At 41.7% G+C, this 18,058-nt stretch overlaps 3 protein-coding genes across 4 annotated transcripts; all 3 read left to right on the top strand.

Moving 5' to 3' along the window:
* Positions 1–146: 146 nt before the first annotated feature.
* tmem45a (transmembrane protein 45a) lies at positions 147–5,765 on the top strand. Its single transcript, XM_030432110.1, has 6 exons — positions 147–362; positions 3,519–3,726; positions 3,904–4,116; positions 4,520–4,704; positions 4,788–4,930; positions 5,078–5,765. Exons 2-6 carry the CDS (start codon positions 3,531–3,533, stop codon positions 5,172–5,174), a joined length of 834 nt encoding a protein of 277 aa, XP_030287970.1. The 5' UTR covers positions 147–362; positions 3,519–3,530; the 3' UTR covers positions 5,175–5,765.
* A 109-nt stretch (positions 5,766–5,874) lies between these two features.
* LOC115590743 (vesicle transport protein SFT2B-like) lies at positions 5,875–9,234 on the top strand. The gene is made up of 8 exons (XM_030432111.1): positions 5,875–6,960; positions 7,040–7,129; positions 7,391–7,476; positions 7,607–7,688; positions 8,485–8,520; positions 8,626–8,684; positions 8,763–8,792; positions 8,900–9,234. The coding sequence occupies exons 1-8, from the start codon at positions 6,895–6,897 to the stop codon at positions 8,937–8,939; spliced, it is 489 nt and encodes a 162-aa protein (XP_030287971.1). The 5' UTR covers positions 5,875–6,894; the 3' UTR covers positions 8,940–9,234.
* A 2,832-nt stretch (positions 9,235–12,066) lies between these two features.
* Positions 12,067–17,841, top strand: LOC115591007 (vesicle transport protein SFT2B-like). Of its 2 annotated transcripts, XM_030432567.1 has the most exons (11): positions 12,067–14,059; positions 14,138–14,218; positions 14,627–14,712; positions 14,847–14,928; positions 15,640–15,675; positions 15,785–15,843; positions 15,922–15,951; positions 16,061–16,096; positions 17,010–17,097; positions 17,311–17,346; positions 17,464–17,841. In XM_030432567.1, the coding sequence occupies exons 1-9, from the start codon at positions 13,952–13,954 to the stop codon at positions 17,083–17,085; spliced, it is 594 nt and encodes a 197-aa protein (XP_030288427.1). In that variant the 5' UTR covers positions 12,067–13,951; the 3' UTR covers positions 17,086–17,097; positions 17,311–17,346; positions 17,464–17,841. The 2 variants fall into 2 exon arrangements, with proteins under 2 accessions (XP_030288427.1, XP_030288428.1); XM_030432568.1 differs by lacking the exon at positions 15,922–15,951.
* The last annotated feature ends 217 nt before the right edge of the window (positions 17,842–18,058 follow it).

An 18,058-nucleotide genomic window follows, 5' to 3' on the forward strand; every position in this document is an offset into this window, starting at 1 on the left:
AGCACGAGCGGGCGGAGTGAAAGTGCACACGTGGACACCTGAGACCGACGTGAACTCCAGCCAATGGCTGCACGTTCTGATGACGACAGCTCCCTCAGTCATCCAATGGGAGAGTTTACAGCATAAACAGTTTAAGAGTCGGAAAATTTAGGGGAGAAAAAAAAAAAAGAGGTTGTGAAACGAGTCTGGACTGGAGGAGACAGCCGATGTTTACTTCGCGTCTCGTCGCGGGACAGAGGGGGACATCTCTCTGATTCAACACGAGGGAAATCATCTGTGGGATGAGACAATGAGGATGTTGTGATTTTCTTTGGTTGAATAGAACTTGGCAACTTTTCATCTCCAGGAACAAACACACTTGGGTAAGAAACCCCCCTTCCTTTTTTTCCTCCTTCTCCCGTTAAAGATCTTCTGGATCCTGTGTCCTGAACACTTCACACATCTTTATGACTTTGCCCTCAGTGATTCTCACTGTTTGCTCAGTCATCTCACTGTAACACAGATGGCCTCCTCTATGTTTTTATCTGTTTTGTGGGCTTTATAATCTTTATTCATAAGGTTTTACAGCTGCTGTGCCAAAGTACAAGTAACCATGTGAGGGTTTTGTGGCAGGTCAGGAAAGTCACATTAAAATGTGTTTAAAATACATGTTCTGATGTTTTAAAGCTCATTTACTATCAGAAACATTTAAGGTCTTTTATTACTATAGTCTTGATGTCTTGAATCCCAGAAAAGCTCCCAGATCCTTCATCCCTCAATGAAGCATCTCCACGGTGTCACCAATAAATAAAAGTATACACTTGCATTAACATTTATTCCACTAAATTCAGCTTAACTCAACATGAAAATCAAATCCAGGACTGTAAAAACAATATGATGGACTGTCTGTCTAATGCATGAGATGTCTCATACCTAAATACTAAATCAAAGATCATTTGATTAAGTAAAGAAACAATTACTACAATTACAAGCAAAAGTCCTGCATCAAACAGTAAAAGCATCAGTAGCTGCAAAGTACTCATCATGTAGAGTGATCTAATTATTCTTGATGACTTAATATGTAAGCAGTACTTTAATATGATAGTTGGCGGAGGGGGAATTACTTATATTCAAAGACTTTTAAAACCTCACACAGTTTTTTTTATGTGGTGATCTCCCACTGACTTATGTATACTTATATATACTGACTGTATAAGTGCTCATGTCAATCATTGTGTTGTCATGGTTATTAAAAATGCTCATTCGCTTCCACACTGCTGACACTTTTCCTGAAAAAAAGATACTCCTTGTCTGTTTACGCTCCCAAAATTTAAAGGGACATAAAAGAAGATTTAAAGGCGACATCCATGATGCAAATTGATTTAGAAAACACAGACAACTAGATTAGCATTAAGTAGAGTGCATACACTAAAGACCAACACTCTCCTCTCATTCGATCCTGCCTAAATGGAAATTAGCTGCATCCGGATTTTTATTAATTAGGATTCACGTCAAATTGCACTCCATGAATTATTCCCTTGAGAAATGTCAAACAACGCCCTATCCTTCATCTGGATCCGCACCAAAAGTTAATGGGTTCTATTCTGGGCAGAGACTCACCCTCCATACAAGGCTTGTCAAAGTGCGTTCAGTAGTATTTGCGTAATCCTGCTCACAAACCAACAAACGAACCACAGATTTTACCAATGAGCATGCGCCCCGCAGCCTTGATCGGGAATGATGCTTCTCAGGGATTTGATCAAGGTGGAGCTAAAGGAACGGGTCGACCAGTGCGGCTTTTTCAGGGACGTTACTGCACCGATTATTTAAAAAATAAATAAAATCAGGGAGACTGAAAGCTGATATTTGGGACTGACGTTCCTTCCATTTTCTGCTACTTTGCACTTCCTCCTCTCTACATTTAGTTACTTTGCAGATTCAGATTATTAATTGTTTATAGGCTATTAATTGTAATGTGTGTCCGGCGGGACATTGTGTGAGAGGATGATACGTCAGAGCTAAGCTAACACATTTTTAAATGTGTTTATTTTATCGGCAATCTGACAGAAAAATCTCTGATACCAGTAATCCGAAAATGTCTAATAATCGATATACCACTATTAAAACAGTCACCGTCCAGCTCACTTGTAGTGGAAGTCCCTGATGTACCATTTGTCTGTCCGAGTACACTGGTTTGATCCTCAGCTCCTCACATGTCAAAGTGTCCTTAGACCAGCACCTTGATTCCCCAAATACTTTAAATTAATGTAATGGAGGAATAAGCATAATCCTCTTAAGTTAAAGTAATAAAGTAGCATGAAATGAAAACAAGTGAAGCACAAGTAACTCAAAATTCTACTTAAGTAGCCCCTGACATGAAGATGTGTAGGAACCACTGAATCTGGACACAAGGCTTCAACAGATGTTGTCGGTGATATTGTGACCGAATCGGCCAAAAAACACTCAAGCGACCTGAGGGAGGGTGGTTGCCATGGCGACTGAAGTGTTTTCCCTCAGTCTGGAGAGGTCACGCTGGGGAAGAGAACCGTCGGACGCAGATGAGCTCAGTTTACCATCTCAAACGAGCAGTGTTTTATTTAGAGCCCTCCTTTAAAAGGTTCCCCTTTTGTTGCCGGGGGGGGGGGGGGGGGGGGGGGGGGGGGGAGAATATTGTCATCTCCATCACAAAAGGGGAGAGAGCAGCCGTGCTCCTCTTTCGTGTCGCTCCTGTTTTTTCGCTCTCAGAGTTTACACAAAGCGTTATTTACCGCGAGAGTCAAACAAGGTTTAAGAAAAGCTTCTTCATGCCCTTTAAAGTTTTTAATATCTACCGTGGAGCCGTGACGAGGCACACAATGGATAAAAAGAGAGCACGGCCGCACGTGACTGTTTGTTTTTGATCATTTTTCCTTTTATCGGGCGTGTGTTTTGTTCCCCCCCGAGAGAATAAACACGTCTCAGTGAATAGCAGGTGATGACAGCCTGGTCTGCACACACACACACACGCCAGCACGCTTCAATCCGCCGCAGATTTAATTGAGAAGGAAATGATGGCTTGTCATCTCCAAGGACAACATGGAATCACTGTCAGTTAATGGGGATGAGAATTTGTATAACCCAACCGGAGAATAACTTAGGAGTGCACGTTGAAAGGTGACAACAGGTTTCTTTCCTTTCCGAGAGACTCTTTCTACCGAGGTCAGCTGAAGGGCTGCTGCCAGCACACACACACTAATTATGTCTGATTATGCCGTTGGGCGAAATTGCAGGCACTCCTACACTTATCCCCTCTCATGTCTTATTCCCTCACTTATGGCAGCCAAGCTAAAAATATACCTCCATGCTACTGGAAGGACACTTTGTCTGAATTGAATGCCAAATTATAGTTCCTGTGTTGACACATTTTTCTGCCTGCATTTAGAGGAAACCAAGATATTTCACTTGCTGATGTAATAGAGAATATTAATAAAAAAGCCTGATTCATTCGAAGAAGAGTCATCCGCCACCCGCTAATGGATTTGTTTCCTTCTGCGATTCAGGTGTCGTGAGTCATGGGAAGCTTCAAGGGCCACGCGCTCCCCGGAAGCTTCTTCCTGGTCGCTGGGATCTGGTGGACGGCAAAGCACTCCCTCTGGTACGCCACCCGCAGGAACAAGAATATAGGTTCCACCCGGCTGGCCAGCAGAGCCTCGCAGCGCCGCCTGGAGATCATCGAGAACTCCGTCGTCGTCTTCTTCTCTTTCATGGGTGCGTCATGTCATTCTGTTCTCAACTTACAAAACATTTCTAGGAAAAGACAGAAACTTGAGGAGCAGTTTAGATGGTTAATCTTTAATTCATGTACGCGCTTGTATGTAAAGGCCACAAATTGGCGTTAGCTCTTGAGTTGAGTAGATCTGAGGTTTGCTCTGCTCTGCCCTCCAGGGATGCTGTTAGAGCAGTTTGCGGCAAATGGGCCGAGATTGCAGCTGTACAACTTAGGAGAGAAGCACTGGGAAGATCTCATGAACTGGCAGCACGCCACCATGTATCTGTTCTTCGGCCTGGCCGGGACCGTGTGTCTGATCATCCACACCACAGAGGCTGCTCCGCTGGCACTGGATAGGTTAATGCTGGCGATCGCGTTCTTTAATGAAGGTAGGAGAAAAGTGTACCGTCCAGGCTTTACCTTGACGTGAAGATGCACGCCCCGCAGTGTTCATTTGACAACATCAGAAACTGGATCATATTTATTTCTACTCTTTTCAATTCAAACATTTTATAATATTATTACAGTGTAATGTCATTCAGTTAGACTGCAAATGTTTGGTTTGGTTTGGTTAGAATTTACTACTCTACTACTTCAACCATTGACTCTTTACGTTTAGCTAACTAGCTTATTTTACATGTTTATTCATTACTTTTAGCTAATCATTACATTGTACATCGCTAGGCAAAATTCCATCATGTAACTAAGAAGTGATAACTGGTTAAAAAACATTACTTTGCTCCACTTTTCTCGTCACTTTTTCCGTTTATGGCTGTTTGTCTGTTTCGGCAGGATTTCTCTTCTTCTACCACCTCCATGGCAGGAGTATGCTGGACGTCCATGTCCATCAGCTCCTTCTCTATGCCATCTTTGGTGGCGCTCTTGTTGCCTTCCTGGAGGTCTTCCACCGAGGCAACATCCTCCTGGAGCTGCTGCGCTGCACCCTCACCATCCTGCAGGGCAGCTGGTTCTGGCAGGTAAATCTGAACGTGTGAAACAAAGACGCAAAGTTTTTGTCGGTGCTTAATAATTCCTGACGTCGCTTTCTGTTTGGCCGCAGATTGGCTTCACGCTGTACCCTCCCCACGGCCCTGAGTGGGACCTAACGGATCACAGCAACATGATGTTCATCACCATGTGTTACTCCTGGCACCTCGCCTTCGCCATGCTCGTCGTGAGCGTGCTCTATTGCACCGTCAGCTGGTAGGAACCCGCTCCACACCAGACAACACATAACCCGCTGCTTGTTTACATGTGCTGGACGTCTTGCAGAGTCCTCCACACCGGGAGTAACTCTCTCAAAAACAGTTTATGTTATGTCTGACCCTGTTTATTTTGCTTTCCCCGCAGCGTGGTTCGCTCCAGATTGAAGAGGACTCCTCCGATGGAAATGGGACTTCTGAAGCCCCGAGAGAGAGACCCGGAGTCAGAGGATGAGATTTTATGAGAAAGGACTGATGAATGCATGTTGTGACTCATGTGTATCACATTTAAATCAGGGATATGTTGTTCCAGCAGCAGGACGACTAGAGGCAAGACATGCGGACAGAAAAGGGAGACGGACACGGTTTCTGCATGCTTTACTTTAGAAAATATGTCTCTACCTCTGCCTTATTTAATCAACTGTAAACCCTTTAAGCCTTACTCTAACTGTTAATTGCTATTTATTTTACGGTGGCCTAACATTTTACATAATGCTGTCTCATATCATGTTTTTAATTTGTACACGTTCATTTTGCACGCACAGTTTGACTGAACACAACGCTTTTTTCATGGATTGCATGCTTTTTCATTTGACTCGCCAAAATTCTCTTGTCAGACTTTTTGGTGTTCAGTAGCGCCATCCAGTGGTGAAAACTCATCATCATCATCATCATCATCATCATCATCATCATTATCAGTACAGCATATAGGAAAGCATGTCTTTAAGTACTTTGTGTATTTTTTGTTTCATGATGTTATGAAGTTTGGTCAGACATTTGAATCAAACACAAAGCTAAACATAACGTAAGACCTTTATTAAATGGTTTAATGTTTATATGTGGCTTTTTATGCATGTCTTCTTTTCTCCAGGATGTATTCAGGGTGGCTTATTTTGTCACACAGAGTTTATAAGAAATTCACATCACTTTAAGAAGTTATAACAGGACAGTCACAGAATTTATGCCTTTTGTGGGGCATGTTGAACAAAAATCTTACAAGTCTCACTATTAATTATTTCCCATTTCTCATTAAATCAGTTAAATCACAGTGTTTCACATTAACAACAAATGATAAGGAGGGAATCACTTATTGATCCCAGCAGATACTGTATATCAAGAGGCCCCAATAAAGATTGTCTGCGTTGAAGAGACCAATCACTCAGTTCTTAAAAACATGACCCATGTCTGACAGGGACACTTTTCTGCATTTTCCTTTGCTAAAAACCTCAAACAACTGTAGGGCCATAGGAATTAGACCTGCAACTAACAATAATTTTCATTATTGGTCAATCTGACAGGTATTTTCTCGATTACCTGACGAACAAATGAGATATAAAATAGCAGAAAATAGCAGAACAAATGTAAATCACATGTGTTTTATCTGATCAACAGTCCAGAAATGTTAAAGACATTCAGATAATTATCACATAACACAAAAGAGATAAAAAAAATTTTAAAAAAAGGGATAAAAAAAGGGAAATCCTCACATCTTACATTTTAGGAAGGTTTTGTATTATTGCATGAACAATTACTGGAACGATTGGCCTCATCCAAAATCATGTTTGTTATTTTTAGCAATTACTAATCGATCAACCAGCCCAGCTCTATGGTTACAATATGCCATATCAAACTATTATCATATTATATTATATGAGTAAAAAAAAATATTTTTATAATCCATTAATCTGGCAAACGTTGGTCAACTTCTCCCTGTCGTTCTCCAAACTTTATTCACGTGGTTGGCAGAATAAAGATCAGAGTGAGACCTCTCCGCTGCTTCTCCTCAGAGACGTGACTCACCTGTAGTCATCCAGCCGGCCAGGTAAGTAACCTGACAGCTCCTCAAACTGGCAGCAGCCACGTGACGGGAGTTGTTCATCCTCCCAGATTTGAGGAAACCGGCGAATTTTCTCTATCGCTCCAGGAAGCAACCCAGCAGCAGCTGACCCTGAAGGATCTTCGGCCATGGATAAATTAAAGTCAGTGCTGAGCGGCGAGGAGGCGCGCAGAGACGACAGGACGGTGTTAGAGGTAAAACAGCAGCTTTAACCTGCACTGTGTGAACCAACATCAACTGAGGTGTTAATTGATCAAACTCTCGTTAACGCAGACCGTCAATGAAGCCTCCACTTTGGGCTGGGGCACACGTGTGAAGGGCTTCATCGCGTGCTTCGTGGTGGGGGCCGCGTGCACAGTTCTGGTAAGGATCTCTGATGATTTCTATAAATAAAAATTCTGGTTATGTTGTTTGACACAATAAGGAAGAGCGCAGGGAGAGCAGATGTGGTCTTACTGGTTCTTCTGGCCCTGAGGAATGTTGTAGATGTGATGCTCATTTCATCTGGCAGCTCTGAACCAGCTGCAGCTCAGACGTGAATCCTCAAGTTTTAAAGAGTGAAACAAAAAAAAACAACAACAACAAAACAGCCACACGTCACCTGTCCTCGTGTCTGTGTTGCAGGGGGTGTGCATGCTCTTCCTCCCCAGGATTGGGCTCATTCTCTTCATTGTGTTTTACACTTTTGGAAACATATGTGCTCTGTGCAGGTCAGTGTCCACAACAATGACAACCAATCAGATTCAAGCAGCTGAGGATGGAAATTGTGATGGTTTTATATCAAGGAGGGATTGTGTAATATAAGACATTTATGTTTTACTGTATGATCCTGTCTAACAGCACCATGTTTCTGATGGGGCCGCTGAAGCAGCTGAAGAGGATGTGTGACAAAACGAGAGCGCTGGCGACGACAATAATGATTGTGAGTGCACAAGATTGATTTTACTCAGTTTAATGCCTGTACTGCGGTGGCCCCCAAGGGTGAAAACACAAGGCAGGATGAATATGAGCACTTCCTGTTTCCCTAGAGACAGTTCCATGTAATTTCCTGTTTGTATTGTGAACTATTCTCAGCAGCGTCCAAGCACAAATGTTAAACTTAGTCCTAAAGGAGGAGATTGAAGTCCTGAGGGAATACTTGCCAAAGAACATGACCTTATTCTCTCAGTGTTTCCACATATCATAAAAACGAAATGTTCTGCCCTGAAAACGGGAAAGAATCAGAGTTGTGCACAATTAAGTTTTCTGAAACACTGTTGCATTTGTTTTAACCCACCTTTGTATTTTCTGACACATTGTTGTGTATTCTGAAATACTTTTTAAAATTGTTGTTGTGTTTTTACTCTCTGGACCACCGTACTGCACAACTTAATTTACCCTCAGTCTCAGACATTTGGGAAGATACGATGACAGTGGCTTGGATGGAAACTGAGGCCTTTGTATTCCTTGTTCCTTATTTAAATTTGTACTCAAGCACAATCACAGGTGTGGAAAGAAAATGTGACAAAAGTCGTCAAAGGGAAAAATTCAGAGAAGATAAATTCAACTTCATCTTTAAATGCAATTAAGTGAACTTTGTCGGAAAACACAACCTGAAATTCAGAATTTTACATTTCCTGTCATCATTGATAAAGTATGAGGGCCAAACATAAACAAAAGTAGCATGTTTAAAAGAAAATCCATGTTGTTATTTACATGTGTCCCATTCGTTGTTCTAGACATGCCTTGTGTTGACTCTCTGCGCAGCCTTCTGGGTGAGTGAGCTTAACAGATGAAAGAGATTCACGATAACGTCTAAGAACATAATGCAGCTTGAGATTAAATCTCTCTCAGACAGCAGTTGTGTTTTTCTCTTACAGTGGAAGAACTTCGGCCTTGCTTTGCTATTTGTTATCCTGCAAGTCTTGTCGTTTACCTGGTGAGTCACGACTTCTGTTTGTGGATTAAAGTCTTAAATTAAGGTTGAATTGTGACACAAAATGTGCTTTGTTTGCAGGTACAGTCTGTCATACATCCCGTTTGTGAGGTTTGTCACTTATACACCATTTATTGACATTAGCTGCAGAAATTATCAGATTCAAAATGTAATTTCTAACCTGTCGGGATGTCTGATCTGTGTGAATTTCTTTTCAGGGAGGCCATACTGAAGCTGGTGGCGGTCTGCATAAAGTGAGACCTGTCTGTGTGGAGCGTCTGAAGCTGGACGAAGGGTTTTCAAAAAGAAGCAGATCTCTTACTGAAGTTACTGAAACAGCCTCCTGGTGTTTTTACGTCAGAGTCTGTGACTCTTCCTGCTGCACACGCTCTCGTTTTATCTGCTTTTATCTCCCTTATCTCCTTAATGCTTCACTCATTGAGCTGATTGATTTTTATGTATGGATTACTTCTTATACTAATTTTAATCAGCGGGGACTTTGTTAATATGTGTAAATATTTGTAATAAATTAAAGTGTTACTTACTTAATTAACACAAGGCAGCGTCATTTTTTTCCCCCATTACTGAGAAGAGTAAATGCAAGTGGCACAATCTGAACTCGAGCCGATGTGAAAGCTTCAGATTACTTATTTAGCGTCCTGCTAACTTGTTTATATATGTTTTTTATTTCAGTTTATTTACTGCTTTTGTTAATATTTGTATTGTTTAAGCAGCGAATGATGTCAAAATGTCCTATGTTTTGAACGGCCTTTGAATGCCTCAGGTTTCTCTTATTTGGGTTTTCATTTGTTTGGGGAGGTGTCAATCATTGTTAGAGGGGCGGGACTTACAGGGAAAGCCCGGGAAATGAGGAGAACAAGACCTGCTGAGAGAAATGGAAAGACGTTAAGTCCAAGCAAACTTTCAAATAACTTTATGAAAAAGTATTATTTAACGGGGAGTTTATAGGATGTTTGCTTATTTTGTTAAGAGTGTAACTGAGCGTGTTTTTAGAAGTGAGGGCTCGTTACTGGCGCAAACTGAACACCAAGATGGGACAGTTGCTAATGTTAGCGGTTAGCATCCTGAGTGAGTCTCCTGTGCTGTGTTCCGATATCCATACTTCCATGAGTACACTTAAACGTAGTACACTATCCACACTTACTAAGTACGCAGATTTCAGCAGGTGAGTATTGTTCCAAATCTAATACTCCGTGGTGCACTTACCGGAAATTACGATCGCGACAGCCGCCGCGGCGGCAAAAACATCCCGCTTTGAACGGTGAACATAAGACATCTACGGCTTTATTTTTTAACAATTACAATCCTACAATCCTGCAATATGGCTCCGCTGCAGGCGCTGTTGTCTCAGAAGCTATTTAAAAAAAAAAAATCGGAGCGGAGCGCCTCTGCCTGGCTCCGCTTCTTCCGCTACGTAGACAAGATGGCGGCTGTTGAGTGCGCAAAGTGTACATCGTTGCACACTCAACGATTTTGCCGTTATGAGTGCAACATCCGGGTCCTTTAAGTACACTTCTTTTCACCGCGATAGATATCGGAACACCCTACGTACTCAAACTAAGTATAGTAAGTACGGAAAGTATGGATATTGGAACACGGCACTGGCCAACGGTTTCAACATGGAGTTCTATATGAGCTCCAGAATGGGCGCCATCACTTTTGTTACCAAATGAAACACTACAAAAACCAACTGAGGTAAAGTAAAGTGAGCCATTGTCTGATTTCTTATAGTTGTTGTGGTCAGTAACTCCTAATTTCATCTCCTATCTTACACGAAATCCGGACAGATTGTACTTGAATCTGTTGAATTTTGACTTTATGGTAAAAACCAAGATAAAAGATTTGTGTTATTGTGACTTTGACCTTTCACCAAACAAATTCCTTCATAGTTTAGTTCTTAATTATCATTCCACCGTCTTCCTAATGTCTTACTCTATCACAGGTACACATTTGGTTACATCTCACTGCAGCAATGTGGAGAAATCTCACCTCAAAATCACCTCCAAAATAAATAAACCCTATTTTTACAGTATCATGTCCTTTGACCTTATATCAAATCTTTTCTTTCGTAGGTTAGCTCATCATTATCTATGGCTGTGTCTGAAATCACTTACTCATTCCCTACTCCCTAGTCACTACATAGGGAGTCCATCATAGTGGATTATATGGGAAGCTCATCAGCAGAGTGAAAAAAGCACTTTCGGACAGTTGTAACATCGTAGGCCAGTTGTGGGCTATCCATAATAAATACTTAATTATATAATGAGTATTTAAAAGGTTTACCGTTAATATTGAGTCAAAACACAAACATTTTAATGTACATATGATTATATATAAAATATATATAGAGTATATACCTGTGTAGTTTCGCGCCACATCTTTTGTCTCTTTGATCTTTTTCTTGTACCGTGCAATCAAAAAGCTATAGTTTGCATTTGCAATGAGCTCCCCAAAATGCCACCAAACGTAAATTTATTTGTATTCTTACTTACCAGCATCCATGATTTTGATCAGAAGAAGATTAAGAATTGAGCAAACAAGAAGAGTGAGATTTGCGGTTCTTCGTTATCTAGCAAGACATCGTCAGATTGTATAAAGATGAAGGATTCTGGACATCTAAATCATTAATGTATTGTCAGTGTCAATAATTCACTCGTATTGTCAGACTACGCCCCCTCCTGTGGAAATAGACATGGCACAACTTTGTTCTTAAAGCAGATTAGATGGATGGATAAATAGATAGATACTTTATTTATTCCTTAGAGTAAATGCAGGTGTCCAGTAGCTCATAAAAACATACATGACTAAATAAGTTAAAAATAATCATTATTGCGAATTTCATTTTATGACACTATGTTATCAGTTGTGTTTATTTTTTTACAGCGTCAACAACCAACTCACTACTGCAGACTGAACCACCAGCTCCCTTTTTTGGCCTTACACTTTGATGGCCAAAGTGACCTCCGCCTGGACTTCCGCCTCTCCAGACCCACAGTGGCCCATCTTGTCCACGTCCTCCACTGTCCGTTTGACCACGGCTGGGGTTATGTCCTCGAGGTTCTCATCTTCTTCTTTTGGCTGGCGAGTGCGACATCCTATCGTGTTGTGTCCAAAGTGTTTGGCATCCCACGGTCCACAGTGCTTACGTAATTTCTGACGTCTTTGCTAACTAAAGCTTTTCTGTTACAGAAAAACAAAGAATATGTCAGCATCGCTAAAGGAGGTTTTATGGGTGAGTAGACGATTATCTGACTCTAGAAAACATTTATGCCAGGGATAACGTGTACGTTACGTGCACAAGTTCTTACCTTACTTTTCTTCGGTCATAATTATCCTGGTTTAAGTTTGAGTAAATGCCGTATGAATTGTTTCTGACCCCCGATCACATCTGCAGTTCAGATATTTGTGAACACTCACTGAGATTTGTGTGACTCCAGCTCTCCAAAAACATCTTGTCGACATGAATGTAGAGGGTCTTGACTCTTCATACGTCCACTGGATCGTCAGCACGTCAGGATCTCACAGCAGCGCTTTCCGCCCCCTGATGACCTGCAACAAATTGGTGCTGGCTTTGCACGCTTGGCTGGATCACCAGCATTCGCCGGGGTTGTGGACAGCATTGATGGCTGCCATGTTTGCATAAAACCACCCAGTGCGATGCTCAGTGTTACTACAATCGCAAATTGTTCCATTCCATCCAATTGCAAGCTGTGTGTGACCACCATTGCCAATTTCTGGACATATTTGTCGGCCATCCAGGCTCAGTGCCTGAAAAACAGCCCTCTTTATGTCCAGAGCCTGTACCCACCTGAGGGCTACTGCATTCTAGGGGATGGTGGATACCCCTGCATGTCCCAACCAGTTGCCCTTGTAACCCCTTACAGAGGGCCTGTGAGAGGTGGGGTCGCTGGACGGTTTAACCGGCACCATGCAAAGGCCCGTTCAGTCATAGAACGGGCCTTTGGCATCATGAAGACCAGATGGTGATCGGTCTTCTTCAAGGCTCTTGAAGTGCACCCTGCATTTGCCGTCAAGGAGATTGCCTGTTGTGACATTTTGCACAACCACTGCATTAGGGATGGGGACACACTAGAGCCTGTGGAAGAGGCTCCAGATGACGGAGGTAAACAGCCTCAGCAGGACCTGTATTGTGGGGAGCAGCTGCTCTGTCTGCACCGGATTACACTCCTCCTGTTCTTCGAGAGCGGCAAAAAGAAGTAGATCTCTTACTGAAGTTACTGAAACAGCCTCCTCGTGATTTTACCTCAGAGTCTGTCTCCTCCTGCTGCACACACTCACGTTTTATCTGCTTCAATCCCCCTTGACTTATGCGTGTGAATAGAAATATAGTGATGTAAATTTCATAATGTAAAACTGTAGTTTTCCTGCATAATAAAATTAATTAAAAAAAGATTTGATGCCTATAAGTTAATTTTGATCCAGAGGAAGTTTAATCTACATCACTTGCGCCCCTGTTAGTCCACAGGAGAAACACAAGGAGTGAAGGGAGGCTGGTTCCCCTCAACCAGTAGTCATTCCTGGGGAGGCCACGGGTCGCTGCCTGTCCACTTGGCCCTGCAGTTTGGCATCTAAAGAAGACGCTGCCATCTTCCTCCCGCTGGAGGACCAAAGGGAGAGAAAATGAAACCAAAAGCTGTTCTGATCAACTTGACGACCTCTTCAGTCAACAGCAGAGGACGTCCTCAGGCTGTCTTAGCAATGGCATCACTCAACTCATGGTTCTTCTTCAAAGCTTTCAGAGTACTACCGTCAATTTTTACCACTGTACTGATATTAGGACTGGTGTCTTTTTAAAGTCTTTTTGGTTTAGGTTTAGGTGCACCAGCCCGATACATTGTTGAAGGGCACAGACTGATTTATAAGGTATATAAAGTCTAAATCTAGTGCAGTCAGAAATTAGGGTTACAGCTGGGGGTCACTTTTAGACAGCTGTTTGCTCCAGAGCGGCTTCATTGACATTGTATTTGAAACAATGTTGCTCCTGCAATCAACCTGGCTGTGATACTCTACAATTAATCATCAACAATACCTGACTGAAATGTGTCTTTTATAGAAAGCATTTGTTGTTACTTTTGCCCAAAGTGTCAATCATAGACCACACCCACCGAGTAACTGATTGGTAATTGGCTCTTCATTTGTGAGTTTACATCTTGACAGCAAATCAAAATCTCCATCACTTATTTAGTGGGCGTGCCAGCAGCCACCGGACAGTGGCTGTGTAGGTATGTATGTATGAGGAAACTGGCAAATTCTCTTCCTCACTGCAGAAACAGAAACAGATTCCTTCACCAGCTCAGACGTCTTATCCGGGATCTTTAGCTATGTCGTCTACACAGGTAAAAACTAAACACAAACTTTAGCCTACACTGTTTGACCTAACCTTAACTGAAGTAATGATACAACTGTTTTTACAGGCTACCTCTACTTTAGGATTGGGTAAAGCTATGCATGGATTCATCACCTGCTCCATGGGGGGGTTTGTGTGCTTAATTTTGGTGAGGATCTTCAAAGAATTCAATATTAATCTTTGTTTGTGCTTCAAACTACAAGGAATAATACAGGGAGAGCTGATGTGTCCTCACTGGTTGTTCTGGCTCTGAGGACTGTTGTAGCTGTGATGTTAGTTCATTTGGCAGCAACAAATCTGGAGTTTATGTCAGAAAGCCACACATCACCTTATCTTTTCTCTGCTGACTTTTATTTTTTTTTTTATTCTATTTTACTTTTACTACCTCTAATCTTCTTTTATTTTATAGCCACTTAAGCATTTAATTGTATATAGTTTTTTGTTTCTATATACTGTATTTCAATGTACCTGCTGCTACGAGCATACCTGAAGATACCTTCAGGTATCTATCTGTCTGTCTATCTGTCTATCTGTCTACTTCATGTCTGTTTTGCAGGGAGGGTGCATGCTCTGTGTCCCCCTGATTGGGCTCACTCTCTTCACTGTGTTTTACACTATTGGAAACATATGTGCTTTCTGCAGGTCAGTGTCCACAGCAGAGACTACCAATCACATTCAGGCAGCTTATGAGGAAATCATGATGGTTTTATATCAGGGGGGACCAGTGCTTTAAAGTAGTTACATGTGTACACATTTGTTTTGATCCTCTCATACAGCACCATGTTTCTGATGGAGCCACTGAAGCAGCTGGCAATGATGTTTGACAAAACAAGAGCGCTGACAACGTCAGTAATGATTGTGAGTTCACAAAACTTATCGCTTATTTTTCCTGTTGCTCTCTTTCATGTCTATGTGACCTCAGACTGAAGGGAAATTATCAAAGGAACTATGAGAAGGTATAACGGAGGACTTCATCATCATTTGTAACGTGAGAGGTGAAGGGGAAGGTTATGGTCTGCTTTCAATGGCGGTAGCTCCAGTTAGCTTAAACAACACGGCAGGCAACATGTGGGATTTCCGCACGTACTTTTATTCCACTGTAACTTACAGACCATACCAAGCCAGGTCTCTACGGCACTAGTTATCACACGCACACATGCCCGGACAAACACAGGCCGAGGATCCTACACCAACACATCACAGTATAAAGTGAAATTAAAGGGGTCTTCACTCCGCTGGCGGCATTGCTACGCATGGTGGAGCAGAAGTACATCTGCTCTTCTTCTAGGTACAGGTTATATTATTCACTAAACAAAAGAAGGCACCACCTAGTGGCATCACATTCAATAACTCTGACTGTTACAGATTGTTCCTTTAAAATGTACTCAAGGCCATTCACAAGTGTGGAAAGAAAACAATGAAAATCTTTAATTTGGATTAAGTGACCTGTGTCTGATTTCACAACCTGAAATTCGAATCCTACTGATTCTGTTATCATTGATAAAGGATGACTGTCAAACCAAAAAACATCCAGGTTGTTATTTACATTTGTTACTTTCATTGTTCTAGGCTTGCCTTGTGTTGACTCTCTGCGCAGCCATCTGGGTCAGTGAGTTTAGCAGAAGAAGAGATTTATGATCATTTACAAATAACTAATACACGTCTAATTAAGTCCCATCTCTCTCAGACAGAAGTTGTATTTTGTTTCTTACAGGTGAAGAGCGCTGAACTTGCTTTGTTTTTTTGCATCTTGCAAGTCTTGTCATTCATCTGGTGAGTCATAATTTGTCTTAATGGTCTTAAATCTGAAATAGACATCGCATTTTGACATGAAAAGTGTTTTGTTTGTAGGTACCTACTGTCATACATCCCGAATTTCAGGTTTGTTGTTTATACACCATTTTATTCAAATCAGATGTGAAAATGTTCAGAATCAAGACGTTGTTTTTATCCTGTCTGGATGTCTGATCCATCTGAATTACTTCTCCAGGGAGGCCATAATGAAGATGTCTGAGATCTGCTCAAGGTAAGACCTTATCTTTGTGCTGAAGGTTGCTGCTCTTGTTTAATATCCAAAGATGCTTCTTTTTCTTCTTCATGGTTCATTCAGTGAGTTGGTTGAGTTTTGGTACACTATGTGTTACTTATACAAACTTTGATGATTACAGGCTTGGTTTGTAATACAACATGCAGTATGTGTAAATATTTGCAAAAGACATTAATGTGTCAGTGGTTTTGTAAATGAACACACAACGGCACAATTACATGAATAAAACTTTATCACATTAAGATATCATTAATAATAATGAAGCCAAGATCTGCACTTTGCGTTTTAAACCCTTTTTGCACTCAACAAAAGGAAGCAGCCTAGTCAGGCAAGAGTCTGCAAACAGCAGCAATCAGGTTTCAGGCATCTCAAAGCGGAGCAAAGTCAGGAGCGAGATCAATCAAACACTTGTTTCATCATCACAAAGCCCGCAGTGTTGATCTTCTTGCTCACCCAAAGGTCCACAATTTACACCCTATTTGGTTCATAGGATCAAAAAAAATATTTGGTGTGTATGTTCAGGACATAATGTAGGATGTCCATCCATCCATCCATCCATCCATCCACTTATCCATGGTTGGTTTACAGTGGCAGCAGGTTAAGAAGTGTATTCCAGAACTCCCTCTTCCTCTGCCCTTTTTTGAAAACCACATCCCTCATGCAGCATTCTAAAAATACTGTCCCCGACCACCAAGCGACACTGAGGAAACTCGTCGACCCAGACAGCCCAAGAATGTCCAGAGCCTTCAGCATCTCAGGACGAATCTCTGGCACCCTGTCGCCTTACTGCTGAGAATCTGACTACCTTAGTGACTTCTGATGACAAGAGACCCTAAAATACTGAATACAGACTCTTGAAAGAATTTACATTGTAACATATTTTTTCTTCTAGGATCCTGTCAGCCTGCATTTGGTTTCTGATGGGGCTAGTACACCAGATACAATGGTTGTATGAGAATTCGCCATAGCTGGCCCTCATTGTGAGTGCACAAAATTAACTGCTGATTTTTCCTTTTACTGTTTCATGTCTATTTAGCCTGATTAACCTTCAGTCTACAGACTTCTAAATGGCAAATTCAGAAACTTACCTTTCTGTTATCATCGATAAAGCATGAGGAGCAAACATTAACTGACATGTTCAAAGACATTGATGTAAATAATGTTATTTACATTTTTCTCATTCATTGCTCTAGGTGGGCCTTGTGTCACCTCTCTTTGCAGTGTTCTTGGTGAGTGAGCTCAGCTGATAAGAGATTTATAATCACCTCTTAATAACCTTATAACATGATGCAGTGGTGATAATGTCCCATCTCTCTTGGACAGCAATTGTTTTTTTTTTCTTTCAGTGGACGGACGTTGGTGTTCGAGCTGTTATAATGATGACCAGGCTGCTGCTGTCTGGAATCATAGTAGTCTTCCTAAGTGTAGGACTACATCTGGGTGACATTTAGCTCCGTTGGTAGAGCGGGCGTCACGTGTACAGAGGATTTGTCCTCGCTGCAGCAGCCCCCGGTTTGAGTCCCAGCCTGGGGCCCTTTGTCACTTTGTCAGTCCCCATCTCTCTCATCCTGTTTCTTGTCATATCTCAATCTGTCCTGTCAATAAAGGCCAAAAAACAAAACAAAAATGTGTAGGATTAAGTGTAATAGTCGTGGGGCACAGTGAGGGTCAATCATTTTGACAGTGAGGCTGTGAAGTTGGCGTTTATTCTGAGGGATGTTCTTTCTTTTTTTGGTACTTATCCGACCATAGTTTTTTGGCAACTTGATCATTTTTTAATCACAGCAGCTGATACAAAGAGCCAGGAAGCACCTCATCTACTCCAGAGCCACACGCACATTCCTGACCAAACAAATGGTGCGTCAACAGTTAAACCTACTCTGTTATTTTGCACCCTGGATGTCTTGTATTTTATCTGGTGAGTCACAGTTTGTCTGCAGG

The sequence above is a fragment of the Sparus aurata genome, chromosome 11 (genome assembly GCF_900880675.1).
Source record: "Sparus aurata chromosome 11, fSpaAur1.1, whole genome shotgun sequence".
In the NCBI taxonomy this organism is placed as follows: Eukaryota; Metazoa; Chordata; class Actinopteri; order Spariformes; family Sparidae; genus Sparus; species Sparus aurata.

Coding starts and splice junctions, on each gene's coding strand:
- LOC115590743 (XM_030432111.1), top strand. CDS start 6,895: ATGGATAAATTAAAGTCAGTGCTGAGCGGCGAGGAGGCGCGCAGAGAC. Junction 7,130..7,390: donor GGGCCGCGTGCACAGTTCTG/GTAAGGATCTCT, acceptor TCTGTGTTGCAG/GGGGTGTGCATGCTCTTCCT. Junction 7,689..8,484: donor TGGCGACGACAATAATGATT/GTGAGTGCACAA, acceptor TCGTTGTTCTAG/ACATGCCTTGTGTTGACTCT.
- tmem45a (XM_030432110.1), top strand. CDS start 3,531: ATGGGAAGCTTCAAGGGCCACGCGCTCCCCGGAAGCTTCTTCCTGGTC. Junction 4,117..4,519: donor GATCGCGTTCTTTAATGAAG/GTAGGAGAAAAG, acceptor CTGTTTCGGCAG/GATTTCTCTTCTTCTACCAC. Junction 4,931..5,077: donor CTCTATTGCACCGTCAGCTG/GTAGGAACCCGC, acceptor CTTTCCCCGCAG/CGTGGTTCGCTCCAGATTGA.
- LOC115591007 (XM_030432567.1), top strand. CDS start 13,952: ATGTATGAGGAAACTGGCAAATTCTCTTCCTCACTGCAGAAACAGAAA. Junction 14,713..14,846: donor AACATATGTGCTTTCTGCAG/GTCAGTGTCCAC, acceptor CCTCTCATACAG/CACCATGTTTCTGATGGAGC. Junction 15,952..16,060: donor TCATACATCCCGAATTTCAG/GTTTGTTGTTTA, acceptor TTACTTCTCCAG/GGAGGCCATAATGAAGATGT.